General features: G+C 48.7%; 1 protein-coding gene across 1 annotated transcript in view; it reads left to right on the forward strand.

The window, feature by feature from the left end:
- LOC140391660 (short transient receptor potential channel 6-like) overlaps positions 1-21,052 on the forward strand; it is a 242,855-nt gene that overhangs the window by 160,047 nt on the left and 61,756 nt on the right. The window contains exon 8 of the mRNA XM_072476370.1: positions 16,241-16,436. Coding sequence (XP_072332471.1) covers positions 16,241-16,436 — 196 coding nt within the window. The remainder of the gene's footprint in view (positions 1-16,240; positions 16,437-21,052) is intronic.

Consider the following 21,052-nt stretch of genomic DNA (forward strand, 5'->3'; position numbering starts at 1 on the left):
TGACATCCCCTCCTGAATCTCACGGCTCTGGTCTGTCATTTGCATCAGCTCTGTGAGAACCTTGTCCAGAGGCTCGGTATCTGGCTGGGACCCAGCTGAGTCCTGGGGTCCATCAGACCTCCGACTGCTGTCTCCCTTGGATGTATCTGCTGCCACCTGATGTGCATCAGCAACTGTGTGGTGCTCACCAGACTGTGCCCCAGAAACCTGTTCACTAATATTTCCCATCTAGGTGTGTCTCTCTGCGCTGGTGGAAAGTACAGGTGATAGTTGTGAAACCTCGCCTATGTTCTCCTCGGAGCTCTCCTCCGAGATGTTCTCCTGGGTGGCAGGGGGAGGAATGACCCCAGGTGGCCCAACCTCTTCAGATGGAGATCCTGCGAGACAATGGGCACGTGGTCAGTGAGAGGGCAGGATCATGTTGTCTGGCATGAACAACTCACTTAAGTCAGGTCACCTGAATGAAGGGGCAATAGATCCTCACCTCTCTGTCGGTGACTGATCTCTCCTCGGGCAATCGCACAATTTCCAGGACCCATTCCTCATAGGGAATGAGGACTTGATCTCTGGGTGGTGATTTGGGAATAGTTTACTTTTGGTTTGGTTCAACATGCCTCCGTCATGGGGAGCGTGGAAATTCTGTCCCTTGAGATCCTGTTGTTTGTTTTCTTACCCTTGATTTTTCCATACATTGTATTCTTTAGATGACTGTGGTCTATCAAGCCAAACCCTAACAAGTTTCAGGAATGTCCAAGATTCTCAGAGCTGGGATCTGAACAATTTCAAGCTGGAGAAGTGAGAGATAATGCATTTGGTGCAATCTAACCATGTAAGGGAGCACAAAATAAGTAGTAGGCTTCTCAGAAGTATAGAGGAACAGACGGACCTTGGAATTATATCCACAGATTCCCAAAGGTGGCTACACAGGTCGACAAGGTGGCCACGACAGCGTACAGGATACTTAGCTTTATTATCAGAGGTATAGAATGTAAGATCTTGGAGGTAATACTGGAACTGCATATTACGGCAACAGTTGGAGTACTGAATATAATCCTGGTCACCGCACTATAGGAAAAGTACGATTTCATGGGAGATCGTACAGAGCTTACAACGATGTTGCCTGGGTGGAAGAATTTTAGCTACCAGGAAAGATTGGATAGGATAAGCTGGATTCTTTTGGAATAGAGGAAGCTGAAGGGAGACCAAGTTGAAATGTTAGGCTGGAACTTTCCGGCTGTTCTAACCAGTGGGATATTCCAGTCCCGCCGATGATCCAATCCCGCCAATGACCCCCCCCCCCGTCGTGGGGTTCATGGCAGCAAGGGGCTCATTCAACAGGAAACCCCATTGATAATGGCAGGACCAGAAAAGCCCTGCACTGGCCAATAGCAGGCCATCTTTCACAACGGGCTGCATGGTAAATTTTGCCCATATAATGATTGGGTGCTGGGGATTTGTCGGGTTTTAATTTGTTAAGTTTCTCTAATACATTTTTGCAGTTGATATTTATTACCTTAATTTCATCACTCTTATTAGCCCTTACTTACCCTTTATTTCTAACCCTAACCCTAACCCTAATTTGTGTCTTTAACTGTGATGACAGACATGAATTATTTGTTCAATGTCTCTGGCATTTCCTCATTCCCATGATTTCACTCCCTGCTTCTAATTTACTATATTTACTATTTACTATAGCTACTCTATTCCCTTTTTATACATTTGTAAATTCCCTTACAATCTGCTTTATGCTCCTGGCTAATTTACTCTTTTATTCTACTTTTCCCTTTTTATCAACCTTTTGGTGGCCCTTTGTTGGTTTCTAAACACTCCCAATCCTCAGCCAAGCTAATGGTATTTTTTCCTTCTTAATGGGTATCATTGTCCAGAACAAGATGGGGTTTTATGACAATCAATAGTAGTTTCTATGGTTGACATTACTGAGATTAGTTTAATATTCCAGATTTTTCCCCCCACAATTGAATTTAATCCCACCAGATGCTCTGATGGGAGCTTGTATCCCCAGGGCATTAGTAATACTAGGCCAATGACATTGCCATCTCCCCTTCCTTTGCAAAACAATAAGCCTTTCAATATAACACTACCCTTCACTTCACGAATGGGCCACGGGTGGGTCTTTCTTGCTGAGTCTCTGTTTTTTGATGGAATTTATTTTAATTGAATCTCTAGATTATTTGTTTAAATATGTCCCACAGTTTATTTACCTTCATATTTGTTAATCTATTAACCTAATCAACCTTCGTTAGTTTTCCTCTTATATCTATGCAATTGACTTTGGTTAATTTTATGATTCTTGTTTGTAATCAAAGTATGTCTCTTTCAAACTAAACATAGAATTCAATTGCATTGTGATCACTGTTTCCCAGTGGATCTTTTACTATGACCCATGCCTCATTTTTCCGAGTAAGTTCCACAATGTTTTGCTTCAGGAAGCTGTCACAAAATTATTTTACCAACTCATCTTCTAGACCACCCTTGCCAATTTAGTTGTCCCAGTCTATAAGAACATTAACAGTCTCCCACAATTATATTGCCTTTGTTACAAGCTCCAATAATTTATTGCTTAATGTGCATGGCAATGGCATAACTACTGTTCAGGGCTTAGAACCTACCCGAGCAGTGTTTTCTGACTCTTTCTGTTCCTAATATTGTAAGGAACCTATTTTGAGCCCTTGTCTGACTCTTGTTTCCATTTTTAATTCCTGCCTTGTTGGCCGCTTCAAAATTGCAGATTTTGATTTCAAACTGCAGACCTTGATTTTGAGCTGAACCACCCCGAAACTGGCCCAAGCACTCTCCTCAATCCAGCGTGCTATGTGGCAGGGTCCTGTGATGTCATTTTGATGGACTTGGTTAGCAGCCAATCAGTCTTCCTGAAATCCGGGTCTTGATGACTCTCAATTCTGATTGATGGCTGGTTTTGGAATGTTCTGGAAACACATAGGCAAGCTCCATTTTGCAGAACTAAGTTTCAGTCTGGTTTAAACCTTGGAGAGAATAGGTTCTATGGAAGACAGCAAATAGCAGGTTTAAATGCTCTCTCTCAGGCCTGTGAAAGTAACTTCTGATTGAAATGCGACATACAGTATCTCCAGCCCGGCCTGTGAAAGTAACTTCCGATTGAAAGACTGCAAGCAGTAGCCAGGCCTGTGAAAGTTCAATACTCTGTTTGAAAGACTGGCAAATTCCCAGTCTGATATTTCTCCTGAGAACCCTGAAAGGTCCGGAAGACTAGGCCCTTCTCTCTTTCTTCATATTGCCAGAAACCCTGCACAAAAACCAGACAAGCTGTCGAAAGGCCGAGTGGACGGTGAATCTGCTGCAAACTCGAAGGCAGAGAATTCTAATATTATCTCCGTGAGACTGAGGGTCAATCTGGTGAGGCCTGTACAAGTGAAGGTGACTCTCCAGAAGAATTCCTGCAGCTGAGATCTCTAATTGAAGGCAGATACTAAAAGATCCAGACCAATCGATGGTTTTTAACACATCCCATTCTGATCGTTGCCTATAAAGAACCTCCGCAGAGATGAAAGTCATCTCTCATTCCAGGTGTAATCCTGTTATTTTGATCCTTCTCTACCCCCACCATGTGTTTGTTTTGTATGTGTCTGGGTGGAGGTGTGGATGGTGTTAGGAGAATAGTTAGATTAGCAGACTGTTGTTATAAATAGACAGTTTTAAAAAATGTTTCACTTACAAATCCGGTGCATGTATGTCATTGAAACAGTCAATGGTCAAAGGTCTCATGAAAACATACAGATTATAGGTCAATTCACTTGTGTTGGGACTCCAGGGCCTGTGGGGCTGGAATTGACCTTGCACTAGCCCAGGGTGTAGTAACAATATCCACCCATACTTATTTTACTTCATGATCTTTTGAGGTCAGATCATTTCTCACTAAAGTCTTTGTGTCATCCTTTGCTATTGGGGTTACCACTCCTCCTTTACCATTCTGTCTGTCTTTCCAAAATATTGCATACCCCAGAATAATTATTCACCTTGTAACCATGGGCGAAATTCTCCGGAAACGGCACGATGTCCGCCGACTGGCGCCCAAAACGGCGCAAATCAGTCGGGCATCGCGCCGCCCCAAAGGTGCGGAATGCTCCGCATCTTTGGGGGCCGAGCCCCAACCTTAAGGGGCTAGGATGCGCCGGATGAATTTCCGCCTCGCCAGCTGGCGGAAAAGGCGTTTGGTGCCCCGCCAGCTGGCGGGGAAATGACATCTCCGGGCGGCGCATGCGCGGCCGCATTATCGGCCGCTGACGGCATTCCCGCGCATGCGCAGTGGAGGGAGTCTCTTCCGCCTCCGCCATGGTGGAGACCGTGGCGAAGGCAGAAGGGAAAGAGTGCCCCCACGGCACAGGCCCGCCCGCGGATCGGTGGGCCCCGATCGCGGACCAGGCCACCGTGGGGGCACCCCCCGGGGCCAGATCGCCCCGCGCCCCCCCCCCAGGACCCTGGAGCCCACCCGCGCCGCCTTGACCCGCCAGTAAGGTAGGTGGTTTAATCTACGCCGGCGGGACAGGCATTTTAGCGGCGGGACTTAGGCCCATCCGGGCCGGAGAATCGCGGGGGGTGGCCCGCCAACCGGCGGGGGATCGGAAAATCTCACCCCATGTCTCTATAATGATGATTAAAACTAAACTATTTCTAATTATATAATGAACGTTATTGTCACAAGTAGGCTTACATTAACACTGCAATGAAGTTACTGTGAAAAGCCCCGACTCGCCACATTCTGGCACCTGTTTGGGTACACGGAGGGAGAATTCAGAATGTCCAATTCACCTAACAGCATGTCTTTCGAGACTTGTGGGAGGAAAGCAGAACACCCGGAGGAAACTCACGCAGACACAAGGAGAACGTACAGACTCCGCACAGACAGTGACTCAAGCCGGGAATCGAACCTGGAATCCTGGCACTGTGAAGCAACAGTGCTAGCCACTATGCTACCATGCTGCCTGTATTTGTGCCATTAGTTCATCTAATTGCAGATGCTTCACTCATTCAAATAAAAAACCTTTAATTTCACGTTTTTTTTACTACTATTTATTGCATGCGCCTTACTCTATGATGCACAATTACTGTTAAATTCTCTGCCCCTTCCTGCCTCACTCTACTTTTCTCCACATTGTTTTGTTGTCTTCAGCTTTATCTTTGGGTTTCTAAACCCCTATTGTCCCATTTCACCCAAGCTCTCTTCCCACTCCCCTTGCCCCTGCCCCTATCCAGTTGTTTAAAGCCCTGTCCACAGCTCCAGTAATATAATTGCCCAGACACTGGTCCGAGATGATAGTTTAAATGGAACCCAAGTCCTGATGCCCATGCCCCTTGAATCTAAATCCCTACTTCCCAGACACTCTTTGCTCCATGTATTTAATTCTCTAATCTGTTTGATCCTATGCCATTGACAGATGGCTCAGTTAACAATCCAAAAATTATTAAATGGACACGTGCTGTGTGCCACTGAAAATGAAGAGCCCATGAAATTGTTACTAGCCTATCAACTTTCTGTAGCTTACTGTTCTTCTAAAACTGGAACAATGAGATGGTATTTAATTAGTGGGAGTAGTGCTACTTTATGGAAAAAGAAAATAAGCTCATGGCTGTCATAATATACACCAGTATATCATGGTGCAGACACACACTGATGGACACACAGTGGGACCAATCAACGTACACAACACCGCAGCCAATCACCAGTGAGAGCACACGCACTATAAAGACAGGGGGCATCAGAGTTCCCACTCATTCGAGTAGCAGCTAGCTAGGAGGACAGAGCTCACAGCCTGTAACACAGACATTCACCATGTGGTGAGTGCTTCGACTGGTTAGGACAAGGCAAAAGTCTTTAGTTAAAGCTAGTATCGTATTAACCCACAGTCTAAATATGTTTAAACAGTTAATGGTTCAATAAAATAGTGTTGCACTATTTCAAGTGTTGGTGATCTGTATGTGATCCAGAACACCCAACACATCAATGGCCAGCATAATGAAACCATTCTGGTGGTTCTTGGGAGTGGAGAACAGTGAATCTGGAAGCTCCTGCAGCCTCACACTGAGTACAATAATATTCATGCCATATAATAGTTTTTGACAGAGTTGCAGTCACACGGACGTACATTTAACTTGATTTGCATGTTTTGAGAATGGCACACAGTGGAAATATTACTTCATTTTGATGGGCTGAGGATTTTCACATTTTATCCTTCTGCCTTTTTCTGGAAATGAAGGAATGAGAATGAATGAAGGTACAGCCGATGTCACCATGTAAATCTACACTCTGGCACCATATGCCAGAATTACTGTTTGCTCCAAGAACCAGTGAACATAGACAGTGAGATTGAGAAAAGTAGGAGGTAGTTCACACTATACAAGTGAGGAGAAACATATAAAAAACCAGGAAATGGTTCTGTTTTTGAATCAGAAACCTGGGGCGGGATTCTCCGACCCCCTGCCGGGTCGGAGAATTGCCGGGGGGGTGGCGTGAATCCCGCTCCTGCCGGCCGCCGAATTCTCCGGCACCAGAGATTCGGCGGGGGTGGGAATCTCGCTGCGCCGGTCGGCGGGCCCCCCCCCGGCGATTCTCCGGCCCGTGATTGACCGATGTCCTGCTGCTGCTATGCCGGTCTCGATCTGGCCCCGGGGAGTGCTCCCATGGTGTCCTGGCCCGCGATCGGGGCCCACCGATCCGTGGGTGGGCCTGTGCTGTGGGGGCTCTCTTTTACTACGCGTCGGCCGTGTAGGTCTCCGCAATGGCCGATGCGTAGGTGAACCCTCCCTGCGCATGCATGGGGATGATGTCAGCAGCCGCTGACGCTCCCGCGAATGTGCGGAGTCCTGCCGGCTGGCTGAGTCCCTTCAGTACCGGCTGGCGTGGCGCCAAAGGCCTTCCACGCCAGCCGGCGGGGCGCCAACCACTCCAGGGTGGGCCTATCCCCTAAAGGTACGGCGGAATCCGCACCTTTGGGGCAGCCCGACGCCGGAGTGCTTCACGCCACTCCATCCCGTCGAGGCCCCCCCGCCCCGCCAGGTAGGGGAGAATCCCGCCCCAGATTCTCACTGGGTGAGACCTTAATTGACATGGTGACGCGTTTCCTGCCCACTTCAAGCTAGTGGGGGCAGCAATGAGGTGGATCAGATGAATTGTGTGGCTCATTTCGACACCTCACCTCACTGCTGGTTGTCCTAACGGAGAATCTAAAGTTTGATTGAAAACTTTGCACAGCACCAAAAGAAAACAAAATATCTAAGAGGAGCGCCTGGCACCTCAGGCAGTGCAGGCTCTTCCTTCATCAATGCTGACCTGGATCTAATGCTGGAGGCTGTGAAGGAAATGTGGAAGGGTCACTTCTTGGAGGATGGAAGAAAGAGGCTCCCTCCTCAAGTAGCAAGGGACACCTCTCTGCTTGGTATCACCTCCCTCAGTCTCTAAATTACTCTTCTTCTCTTACATCCTTCTCCTCCCTTGATGAAACAACTCTTTCCAGGGCTTTACCATTCTCAAAGTCTACATTGGTGCCTCTGTTTGGTACTCCCGGAAAGGGGCCAGTGACCTCGTCCCCAAGGATCCACGTACTCATTTTGGGGATTTGAGTGAAGATTTGAGGCATCCTGGACTGGCAATAGCTGAAAGAGTAAAGGCAGCTGCCAGGAAAGCAAACACAGATATGGAGACAGCGCTCATTGAGATTACAGGCCAGCTAGGCATGGAAAGAAGGGAAACCCTTCTTGTTGATCGATCTCACTGGCCACGGGTGCAGAGATAGATGCAATTGATGACGTCCTGCGCCTGGGGGAGTTCACCAATGGAGATGCAACCCAGTGCCCACTATTCCTGCAAGGTTGTGCCAGTGGTTAAATGTACATGCAGTCCAGTTCTGGAAAGAGGGCCCCAGTGAACAATGAGATTCAGTGGGCGTTCAGCTATTTTTGAGATGCCACCAAGGTTCACAGGAAAACAAGCTATTCCATTAATTGGTACAGAGGAAGGAAGATGAGTGAATTTGGGCCACAAAGTTCCATTTTCTATGGAGATAATCATATTTTATTGATGGCACTTCAGAAATGCTTTCAGATTATTTTTATAATTGCTGTTATAATTACATGTTGAATGTTAGCCAAGCCAAATGTGTATCTTGATGGATTTTATACCACACAGAAGAGCAGTCTGGAGCTGCAATTTATGTTGGAAAATGACATCCTCACTTAAGTAAGTCAAAACTGGAACTGAAATATCCATTACCTGAACCATGAAAAGGGGATTTCTGATAGAGTACATGTTGGACCCAGATGTAGTAACGCATCTATGTTCATGATTAAGTGGCCAACAATTAATTATCTAATATTCCTATTTTGTGAACATTTCCAGGCTCATTAATTTCTCACCATATTAATAAAATGTTGGTTGATTCTCATTGAAAAGTTTCATTCAGTCACAATCTCTGCCATCTTCAGATCATTTCAAGTCTGCATTAATTATGGATGAGAGCTGGATAAACCTGCACATGAATCTGCCAAGTGCTAAATTCAGTGCTAACATTTTAAGAAGTAGATTGAGCATGGTGTATTGTACTGATTTCTTTTCACATTGAAGATCAACCAGCATTTGAATTATATATAGTTAAAGGAAAGGATGTGTTGTTGCAACTGTACAAGGCATTGGTGAGACCACACGTGAGGTTTGGTCCCCTTATTTGAGGAAAGATGTAGTGGCATTGGAGGCAGTTCAAAAGAGATTCACTAGTTTGATTCCAGAGATATGGGGTTTGTCGTATGAAGAGAGATTGAATAGTTTAGGCCTATACTCATCAGAGTTTAGAATAATGAGGGGAGATTAAATTGAGGTATGGATAAAGTAGACATGGAGCGGATGCTTCCTCTTGTGGGGCATTCGAGAACAAGAGGTCATAGTCTTAGGCTAAGATGTAGCAAATTTAAAACAGAGTTGAGGAGAAACTACTTCTCCCAAAGGGTTGCGAATCTGTGGAATTTGCTACCCCAGAATGTGGTGGATATGCGACAGATTAAATTTAAGGAGGAGCTAGACAGATTTTCAGTTGGTAATGGGTTGAAAGGTTATGGAGAACGAGCAGGACGGTGGAGTTAGAGGCATGCCCAATCGGATGAGGTGTTGTTCTTCCAGTTTGTGTTGGGCTTCAGCAGAGCATTGGAGGAAACCAAGGATGGACATTGTTCAGAGTTTCTTACAGTTTAGCTAGTAGCATGTGGTGTGAAGGAGTTCCAACTATTAACAATAGCAGCTGAATCTTTATAGTAAATCTGTCTGCTGAGAAATCCATGACTTCACCTTCAAATAAACTGAACCTACCCAATTAGTTTAACATTCTTGTGTGATATTGATAAGTTTGTATTAAGCAAACATAGAAATAGAACAATTAAAGCACTTTCTGCAGTCTGTCTACATCCCATCTTATCCGCAACTTTTTATCACTCAGTTGGTGTCGCCATAGGACTTTGTGAGTCAAAGATATTTCTTGTTTTGTGTGAAGAAGTGCTTCCTGACATCACCCTTAAATGACCTAACTCCAATTTTAATGATATACCTCTTTGTTGTGTACATCTCATACAGGAAACGGTCTATCTGCCCTACCTAGTCAAAAAATGTACAAGTTAAAAGATCTATAAAGACCAGGGGCGTCATTCTCCGACCCCCCGCCGGGTTGGAGAATTGCCGGGGGCTGCCGTGAATCCCACCCCCGCCGGTTGCCGAAGTCTCCGGTACCGGATATTCAGCGGGGGCGGGAATCGGGCCGCGCCGGTTGGCGGGCCCCCCCGCTCGATTCTCCGGCCCGGATGGGCCGAAGTCCCGCCGATAAATTGCCTGTCCCGCCGGCGTGGATTAAACCACCTTTTGTACGGCGGGGCAAGGCGGCATGGGCGGGTTCTGGGGTCCTGGGTGGGGGGGGGTGGGGCGATCTGGCCCCGGGGGGTGCCCCCACGGTGGCCTAGCCCGCGATCGGGGCCCACCGAGTGGGGGCACTCTTTCCCTTCCGCCTCCGCCACGGTCTCCACCATGGCCGAGGCGGAAGAGACTCCCTCCACTGCGCATGCGTGGGAAACTGTCAGCGGCTGCTGACGCTCCCGCGCATGCGCCACCCGGGGATTTCATTTCCGTGCCAGCTGGCGGGGCAACAAAGGCCTTTTCCGCCAGCTGGCGGGGCGGAAATTCATTCGGCGTCGGCCTAGCCCCTCAATGTTGGGGCTCGGCCCACAAAGATGCGGAGCATTCCGCACCTTTAGGGCGGCGCGATGCCCGTCTGATTGGCGCCGTTTTGGGCGCCAGTCGGCAGACATCGCACCTTTTCGGGAGAATTTTGCCCAAGGATAGAAAGAAAAACAGCACATTTTGTAAATTTGAAATAAAAACAGGAGGTGCTGGGAATAAATAGTGGGTCTGACAGCATCTGAAAAGTGAAAGCATGGGTTCCAGATACAAGCATTTAATGAAGTAGAATGGACAAACACAACGAGCAAAAGATGAAGTAACAGATTAAAATAAAAACACAATTCGAATACAAAGAGGTAGTAAATAAGTGTGGTGAATGTATTACTGCTACCATTCACCACTGTATTACATTACATTGTATTGTATTATGTTGATGCACTTGTGGGCTCTGCCTGTGGCTCCGCCCCCTCGGGGAGGTATATCGAGCTGCAGCCTGTAGGCGGCACTCAGTGCAGAGCAGTCACAGGCAGGCACAGTTCTAGCTGATTAAAACCACTGATTAAAACCACTGAAAAATGCTGTGTGATATCAGAAGATCATTCCAGTTAGATTATAAAATGGTGTTACAAAGGCCAGAGGGGAGTCAAATACCTCCAAATGAGGAGGAACAAAGGAATAATTGAAAGGGAGATTCTTCAAGGTAAAGTCCCCCAGCTCATAGAAGTGTGGGGGAACAAAGACCACATGGACTTGAAGGAGGCAGCTCACCTTCTCAGGGTAATTAGGGATGGACTATAAATGCTGGTTTAGCCAGAAATGCTCACATCCCATTAAAGAATAAAAAACAATATTTTCGCTGTTCAAAAATTAAATTTGCAGCTGTTCACTAGCAGCAATTACCAGATGGTTTTTACCAAAATAATATTGTATTAATTTTGACTGAAGTATTTACATGAATGTTTTGTTTTTACTTCAGATTTCCAGCATTTGAAATGTTTTGTTTTGATTTTTGCTTTACGTTCATTGCCTTTTCTATTCTAGGAATGTCCAGCTTGCAGAAGTTCCGCTATTCTTTCCGGCAGGATTTCCCTTTGCCACTTTTCTCTCATTCATCTTCATTGCTTGCTGTTTCCCTCCTCACGTTTGACCATACATCTTCTCACACTCCCTTTCACAACTAGGTCTCTTTTCTCAACAGCTTCCTCCGGCTCAGACGTATTCCATGCAGATTCCAACTGAAATTCCACGTTTCAGATCCACCCCTGATTACAGATAATTCCAAGATAATCAGTGTTCCTGAAATTACTGCTCTTGCAGTTTTCTAAATTCCACACAGAGTTTAGAGGAATTGACACTGCCAAATGCACGCTCTCGAGTTTGTTCTTCAGCAACACCTACTAACTATCTGATAGTAGCGCCTTTGCCTACAGTTCCATTACATTCTTTGCCATACCTGAAGTAATTTGCGCAGTTTTGGTCTCCTTCCTGAAGGAAGGATATACCTGTGTATCAGGAGAATAATGGGGATTTACTAAAATCAAGTTTGGGATGAGGGACCCTATGGGGATGGATTGACTAGTCAAGGCCCATGGTTTTCTTTGCCTGTTCGCTACTGGTGCAAATCCCGTTATGGCCGCTAACTCTCGCATAAGGGCCATAACGGTATTTATGGCGGTAAGATCTCAATTTGAGATCTTCCCCAACATGAACCTGATGACCATGAAATTGACTACATTTCAATATTTTTAAACAGCTTCACGCCATTGCTTCTGGGGTGGTCAAATGTCCATCCCCCCCCCCCCCCACCGCCGGCAGTGTGATGGCAAGCTGGCATGAATCACAACTGATTTCCAGGACATAATTGTCCCGGGTGATGAGGGGCCTGGCAGCGGAGTTCTCCCTAGCATCCTGGCACTGCCAAAATGCCACTGCCAACCGAGCACTGCCAAGCATAATAGGTGCCCCCCCATGGGGTTCCCTGGAGGCCCCGCTCTGGGTCCAATCCCCTGGCATTGCCAACCTGGAACTGTCAATCTGGCATTACCAAGTTGGAACTGCCAGATTGGCAAATCTGGAGTGAAAAGTTGGCAGTGATTCTGGAGAGAAACACACTGGTTTTCAGTCAGAACCTGAGACTTTTTTGGGGGGAAAATTCAACCCAAGGCCTACATTGCCCATAGTTTAGAGGAATTGAGATGTGGGCTGGAATTCTCTGGTGGCGGGATTCTCTTTTCCTACCAGGAGCGCACTCCCGCCCACTGGTTTCCCGACAGCTTGGGGTGGCTTCAATGGGAAATCCCACTGAAAAGTGGCAGGAATAGAGAATTCCGTCGCCGGAAAACAGCGTGCCCGAGAAACACACGGCTGGGGAGCCGGAACATCCCGCCCATGATCTTAGTGAAACAAATAGGTTGAATTTTGATGTAGTTATGATGACAAACAATCTGCACTCATCATCATTCCCCCTCTGAAACTGATAGCAACTTTCTTGGAATCTGCACATGCGTAGGCAAATATGGAAATCCAGATGTTGCTAGCAGATGTTCTGTGCTTCTGCACATGGCACGCTGTCGCCACAGACTGTTGTCAAATAGAAATCACTGAAGTGATAATTTATTCTTTCATTGTCTCACTGTATAAAATTATTGAAAAAGTTACATTGAGTTTAATTTCATATATATAAGGTTCAAAACTGCTCTATCTTTCTCCTGCTGTCCAGTTTCTTTCCTATGACCATGGATCTTCTAATGCCCTTTACCATTTTAACAGTTTGCAGAATTCTACCCCTAACCATCTCCTTTAGAATGTCTATTCCTTCTCCACCTCCCATCTCCCATTTCATCTTGAAGCGGAGACATAACGGCCGGGATTCTCCAATCCTGCGGCCAAGTTCTGACACCGGCGTGAAATGTGACGCAAGCCACTCCGGCACCAACGAGCCTCACCTGGCAGCTATCCACCCCTTCTTAGGGGGCTAGTACGGCGCCTGAGTGGTCTCCACAGCTCCAGCGCCCGAAAGCTGGCGCGCCACGACCGGCGTGAGTTTGCGCAATGCGCGAGGGTTCCCGTTTCCGCACCGGCCCCCAGGCAATATGGCGGAGCCCGATAGGGGCCCGGTGCGGAGGAACATAGGCCCCCACGGAACTGGCCCACCCACCCATTGGTAGGCCCCGATCGCGGGCCAGGCCACCGTGTAGGCCTCCCCGGGGTCGGATCTCCCCGCCCCCCCCACCAGGATGGCCTCCGCAGAGCTCCGAGATCCCGCCGTGTGGGACCATACGTAACCCACGCCAGTGGGACACGGCCAAACTTGGCGGGCACTCGGCCCGTCGAGGTCTGGAGAATCGCCGGGGGGGGGGGGGGGGCGCTTTCAATGGCACCCGACCGGCGCAGCGGTGATCCCGCGGGCGCCCCTTCGGGGATTCTATGACCTGGCGCGGCGTCGGAGAATCCCGACCAGCCAGTCGCTGCGTTGCTGTCCACCGTCCTTCCCTGTAAGGCTGAACTGCTCATATTGAACAACTTCTCTTTTGACCAAACAAAAGATATTTCTATTCCCGGAATTGGTCCTAATTATTTCCGATTTTTTTTTTTGTGAGAGATATGAATTATTCTTTGTTCCAATCCTGCTCAAGTCCCCTTCCTCATCTCCTTCTTTGGTATGTTGATGACGGTATTTTTATTTCTTGCTTCCAGTTTCCGTGATCATACTTCCTCCCATTCTGTTTCCTATAAGGATCTCATTCCATACTCCCAGTTTCTCTATCCCTGTCACATCTGTTCTCACAATGCCACCTTCAATATTAACGCTTCCTATATTTCTTTCCTTTTCCTCAACTAGGGATTCCGTCTCTATGATTGTTGTAGTGCCCTCAAAAGTGTCCAAAACAATTTCTATACTTCTGTTTCCCATCCCCTTCCCTCCTTCCCAGAATCAAGACAGGGGCCGGGATTCTCTCAGCCCGCGCCGGGCCGGGCATGAAACGCGCGACGCCGGTCTGCCGATTCTCCGGTGAGCGGAGAATCGGCGCCATTGGTGGCGTCACGGTCGGCACGGCGCCGGTTGGGGGCCGCTCTATGCCCGGGATGGGCCAAGTGGCCGCAAAAAAAATCAGTGTCCCACCGGCGCCGCCATGTGTGATCTTACCCGGTGGGACCTCGGCGTGCACCTTTCGGGGGGGGCCTGGTGGGGGGGGGGGGAGGGGGAGGGGGGAGTGGGGGCCCTCCGACCCCGGGGGTCCTCCGCTGTGGCCTGGCCCGCGATCGGGGCCTACCGATCAGCGAGCCGGCCTCTCGGGCTGGGGGTCTCTTTTGCTCCGCGCCGGCCCTGTAACCCCACGCCATGTTGCGTCGGGGCCAGTGTGGACATGGAAGCCACCGCGCATGCGCGCATTGGCGCCGGTCGCAGCGCGCATGCGCAGACCTGTGGCACCCATTTGACGCCGGTATCGGCAGCTGGAGTGGCGTGGGTTGCTCCAGTGCCGTGCTGGCCTCCTGTAGGGCTCAGAATAGCTGCTCCTGGGGGTGCTGCTGAAGCCATTGTAAAATGCGACGCCGTTTACGATGGCGTCAACACTTAGCCTCAGGATCAGAGAATCCCGCCCAGGGTTCCCCATGTCCTCAACTTGCAGCCCACCAGCCTACACATTTTTTGGACTATCCTCTGCCATTTCCACCACCTCCAGCAATTTCAAAATACATCTTCCCCTCCCTTCAGTATTCCAAAGGAACTGTCCCCCTGGGTAACACCCTGGTCCACTCCTAAATCGGCCCAAATAACCCTTTCCCTTCCCTTGACATCTTCCCTTTTATCTCCTTCCTTCTCACTTTCCAGGGTAAACGCTCCCTCCAGGTTGTAAAGTCACAGACGAGCAACCACTCGGAAGCAATGACAAAAAACACACCAGTTATTTACTTTTTCGAATACACTCCTACTCCCCGAAGGGTGTCCCCCGCCCGGCCCACTCTGGGGCCGGATTATTTATGTCCCAAGATACTCTAGGTTAAGGGTGTACCTCTGCCCTCTCATCTGGGGAGATCATTCCCAGATGAGACTGTGGAGCACCTGATGATGCAGACCCTGTGACCTTGAGTCGGGCTATAACACAGGTGAAGCTGCAATTTATTTTTTCTTTCAATTTGTTTTCGCTGTTCACAATGTGGCCTCCATTGCTCTGTGGAAATCAAAGCAGTAACACTGAGTTTTCAGTTGCCCACCATTTTAATTCTTCATCCCACTCATTCTGACATTTTCTGTCCTCAGCTTCCTACTCTGTTCCAATGAAACTCACTGGCGGAGTTCAAAGGTTTTACGGCAACTCTCATCTTATTAGATTGAGGCCCTCTCTGGAGCTATAACCCCTCACTTCGAAGTCCTATCCACTCCTTCTCCTGCTGAATCATATTAACCTCTCCTCCAATGAAAATTAACATGAGCTTGAGGAATTGCACTTGGTCTTTTGACTAAGCACTCTACAGCCTTCTGAACTGAACTTTGAGTTTGACAGTTTCAGATCATATCATTGCTCCCATTTTGTCAGACAGCAACTGTTGATAATGATTATTCTATTGCCATTTACATATTCTCTTGACTCATTTTTGTTTCTTTACTTGTCCCATTGCTATCTTCTTTTGTCTTGGGCCATCATCAATTTTGTCACCTAATCTCTCTTTCCTTCCACCCTATCATAGACCTGTCCTCCTGTTATTTCCTTCCCTCCAATCTCCCTCCCAGCCAATTTCCCCTGCCTCCATTCATGCTTAAAATCTCTCTCAACTCAACTTTTTCCAGTTCTGGCAAAATCTCATCAAACTTAAACGTTAACTCTCTCCACAGACGCTGCCAGAGTGCTGAGTATGTCAAGGATTTCTGTTAGTATTTCAGATTTTCAGTATCTGCAGTATCTTGCTTTTGTAAATCATATTGTATCTACACGATGATATGTAGCATTATTATTTGAGTTTTGAATGTGTACTGAATTGATGTGCAAAATGGTCATCTGTTTTTTTATTTCCCTTGCTGTTTTTCAGTGTTGAAGAAAGCTTTAAAACATTGTTTTGGGCAATATTTGGATTATCAGAAGTCAAGTCTGTCGTCATCAATTATAGTCACAAATTTATTGAGAATATTGGCTATGTTTTGTATGGTGTATACCATGTGACAATGGTCATTGTCCTCTTAAATATGCTGATTGCGATGATCAATAGCTCTTTTCAGGAGATTGAGGTGATGTTCTAGTTTTTTTTAAAAATTGCTTTATGTTTAATGATAAAATAGGCTGATGCTTGATGCTGCTGCGAAAAGTCAAAAGATAATGATTTAATGTGAAATTAATGTTTAATATGGAAATGTACTGCTTGCTCATCAACAAAAAACAGCTTTGAAGGGTTACCACTGGTACAGGATGATAGACAGAACAACCCCCTTCTGTCTTGTAAATGTTATGATTGAAATGCTTACTGTAATGTCATCAAAATGCTGTAATTTGGGATTGTGGTGTTAGCCCATGTATTTTAATGGACTTAATTTGCCCTTGTCCCTTCAAAATTGCCTTACTTCAATTCAAAACCTTGGTTTGCAAAATTGCCTTGTCCTTCTCAAGTCCAATTATGAAATCCAAGCGTATTATAGTCACTCGTTGCAAAAGTGATCCCTTGTCGTTAGACTGTGAAATAGTTCTGGTTCGTCATTCATCACTAATTCTAGTATAGCCTGTTCGTTTGTCAGTTCTAAAACAGATTGCTCTAGAAAACAGTTCTAAAATAATTGGTGATGTTCACTACCTTTATACTTGGGCTGGTTAATCTTAACCAAGTCAATGTGAAAACTAAAACCTCCCAGTGTAACCAATTGTTTTTGCTGCATATTTCTCAGATCTCTGTATTAACACATCCCTAACACCACATTGCTATTGTCAGGTAGGTATAAAACTTCAATCGGATCTCACATCCTTTGCTGTTCTTTAATGCTAGCTGCATTGTTCCCAATGTCTGATGACCCTAAATTATCTTTTGTTAATGCTATCATTCCTCCTTTCAAAGGATGTATTTGCTAAAGATCCTGGGCTGGATTCTCTGCCGGCGGGATGCTCCGTTTTGCCGGCAGCCCGGGGGTTTCCCGATGGCGTGGGGCTGCCCCACAGTGGGAAACCCCATTGACCTGCCGGTGAAACGGAGCATCCTGCCGGCGGCGTGAAGCAGAAATATGGCGCGGCGGGCGGAGAATAGGGCCAAATTCTCCATTTCTGAGGCTAAGTGCGGAGGATCTGAGGCATTTTAAGTGGAAAGAATCGGCGTCACCCCCTCACCGATCCTCTGACTGGTGAGGGGCTAGCAGCCGCGCCGCATAAAACTCCCGGCCTCCACGAAATAAACGCCGGGAGAATGGCCGGGTCCGGGCCACCCACCACCAGTCCCCCCAGCCCTCGCAGAAGCCCCCCCCGGCCAGCAGCACGGCTCCTGCCCAGCTGTGGCGGCGCTGGACGCAGTCCGCAGCCGCCATGCCAGGTTCCCGCACGGCTGAGACCACACGTCAACCACGTGGTCGGGAACTTAGCCCGTCTGGGGTGGAGCATCGAGGGAGGGCCTTCAGGTGACGTGCTGGGGCTGTCGCAAAGGCATGTGGGGCGCACTGCGAAGACGCTGTTTCAGAGGGGGTGGAGCATATGAAACCTGTGTCAAATAGACGCTGCCCCCCCCGATTTCAGCGTCAAAGGGATTCTACGCCCAATCGCTGATTACCAGAATCCCGCCCTAATTGTTGATACCAGGACAGAATTGGTGGACTTCTACGACAGCAAAATTGGGGCCGGTCCTGGAGCAGTTCTAGAACCATGGAATATGAACAATTCCAATGAAAAACGATGCTGGATTCGCCGGGGTCAGCAGTCGCACTCGAAAGGTTGACAAGCTGCAGCCCCATATTAGCACTCTACTCCCCAACCACACTCATCCCAGCAAACAAGATGGCACTGGCTACACTGGAGCACGCCCATCCCATTGATGGGTCGGCTGTGGCCAGAGGGTACCTGGGGGGGGGGGGGGGGGGCCTGGGGAACACCCATACACCTGTGGCACTACGTTCAGTGGGCAGTCAGCGGCTGCACCCTTCCATGTGGTGCCCCCTTCCCCACAGCCGCTCATCCCCTGTCCCTCCTCCCTTCACTCAATTCCACCAGCCCAGCTCCCCCTCCCCCCCCCTTCGACGGTCCTACTAGCATCACCACAGGAGATGGTGAGCGGTCATAAACTGTCCTACAAGACGGCCTCACAATTCCGGCCCATTTCCCTGCTGCCTCTGAGAGTGACCCCAGGTGGAACATGCAGTTGTTCTGTGGGAGCCTGCCCTGTTCCATCCTCCAACACCCACACCCCGCATCACCATCCTCCCAGAACTCGCTCCCCCCAACCCCCAGCACACGCTCTACACCCAGCCAAGCCCATCCCTCACACCCTTCAGAAAGAGGATTGAGGCAGGTCGGTATGTTGGTGAAAAGGAGTTTAATAATGACTATATACAGTTATTGTGCCCTGACCCCTATCTCTAACCTATGTGTGGCACCCATGCCAACTTAACTAGTGTATAACTTCCTTATTTTACGTGGCCTTCCACTTCTCCCAGGTGTGACCCCAGACATCACATCTGATGTGGAGGCGGCCTGCTGCGCATCTCGCACTCTGACCTGAGATGCCTTTGCCAGCCGTCCTCTGGAGGACCTGGACCCGGATAGGCTTGGCCGACTTTCGGGTATCACAGATGATGAGGTGTCACTTTGTTCTGCCCATCAGATGTGCCAGTGTCAGGTGGGGGGGGGACTCAGAAGTGCTGAGGTGTTCCCACATCTCATCACTTCCTCCAACCTCGGGGTGCTCGATGGCCCCGTGCTACTCCATGCTGCCAGTCCTGGAAGACTGCTCTTGTCTCAACCAGGGTCTCGATACCCTCAACCATGAAGCACAGAGACTGGGTCACATCCCTCAGCAAGTGAGTCATTTCCCTCACTGCCTCAGCCATGTCCCTCTGTGACTGGCCCAGGTCAGTCAGTGCCTGGCCAATGCTCTTCATGCCCTCAACCATGACCTTTGTGAATGGGCTAAGCTTTGGAGAGCAGCAGCAATGTCCATGTGGCCAGGTACATGCCCCAAACCTTGGAGGTCTTGGGCCATAACTGTCACTTTTTGACCGAAGGCTTCCACCGTGGACGTGACCCATTCAGTGTTGGCCTGGGTACCATGTATTGTCGGCATGAGCTGCTGCACCTGCAGGCAGTTGGACTCCTCGAGCCCCACTTGCAGGTGCTGGAAAGTTGCTGCCACCCCGTCCTGTACATACTGGCTCTGCATCTTCACCAGTGACGAGATCAAACTTTCCAGAAGCGCGATACCTGTCCGAACTACAGATATTGCCTGGGATTGGGCAGCCTTCCAACTGTCTGCTCCCTTGTAAGTCCCTGTGGTAATCACCACTGATGTATTATACTGTATTTATATGGGTATTACGGTAAGGCCCCTGTACTACAGGTACGGGGGTAGATCCCTCTCTACTCTCATCTCATCGCTGCAACCGCCGATGACCAGCCGCATCTCGCCTCGGTCACGATTAACCAGTCTCGACCGCACAACCTCGCGACCGCTTCGACAAAGGTGAAGGTCGACGGGCACGAGATCTCCTGCCTTCTGGACTCCGGGAGCACTGAGAGCTTCATCCACCCCGATACGGTAAGGTGTTGCTCCCTCGCGGTACATCCCGCTAACCAGAGAATCTCCCTGGCCTCCGGATCCCACTCCGTGGCGATCCGGGGGTACTGCATCACCACCCTCACCGTCCAGGGCGTGGGGTTCAGCGGCTTCCACCTCTACATCCTCCCCAACCTCTGTGCTGCCTTGCTACTCGGCCTGAACTTCCAGTGCAACCTGCAGAGCCTAACCCTGATGGACTGAATGGTTGACCGGTACGGACTGCGGGCCACCTTCCCATCCCTGGACAACGTCACCATCTGCGACCACAACCAGCAGAACCACAACGCTAACCTTGGCCCGAACCAGGCCTTCAACCGTATCAAGGCCGACATCGCCAAGGCCGCGATGCACGTGGTCGACGAGACGCTTCCCTCCCAAGTCAAGAGCGATGCATCAGATGTCGCTCTGGCCGGGGTTGAAGAGGATTTCGACACGCTCTCGGAGTCACCGAAGACCAAGCCGACGCCGGAGTCGCCACCAGCACTGCGGCGCTCTAGACGACAGATCAAGGCACTGGACCGCCTAAGTTTGTAATATTTTCTGCGATTTTTAAAAGCAACTTGTCTGTATATAGTTCTCCACCACCCTCGTTGGACTCATTTTTAACAAGGGGTGAATGTGGTAGTCACCACTGATGTATTATACTGTATATATACTGGTTTTACGGTAAGGCCCATGTACAACAAGTACGTGGGTAGATCCCTGCCTGCTGGCTCCGCCCAGTAGGTGGAGTATAAATATATGTGCTCCCAGTACAGCAGCCATTTCGTCAGCTGCTGTAGGAGGCCGCACATCTCTGTGTAATAAAGTCTCAATTACATTCTACTCTCATCTCGTTGTAATTTATAGTGTTTCAGTCCCTCCCTCCACCTGATGCACTACAGTATGTGTGATGTGTGCACCAGAAAGTGACGCAGAAGACTCTTCTCGAAAATGTCCCACCGGGTTGATAGTCTCTGCGATGGTGACGGGTGCAGGTGAATGCAATGCTGAGAAGTTGGTGTCATCCCCAGACTGGACCTCTGAAGGCTGTGATGGGAATGTGGCTGGGGGCGAGGTACCCCAGACGGGCCGGCCTGGTCTGATGGTGATCCTGCAAGACAA

Source organism: Scyliorhinus torazame, chromosome 15, assembly GCF_047496885.1.
Source record: "Scyliorhinus torazame isolate Kashiwa2021f chromosome 15, sScyTor2.1, whole genome shotgun sequence".
NCBI lineage: Eukaryota > Metazoa > Chordata > Chondrichthyes > Carcharhiniformes > Scyliorhinidae > Scyliorhinus > Scyliorhinus torazame.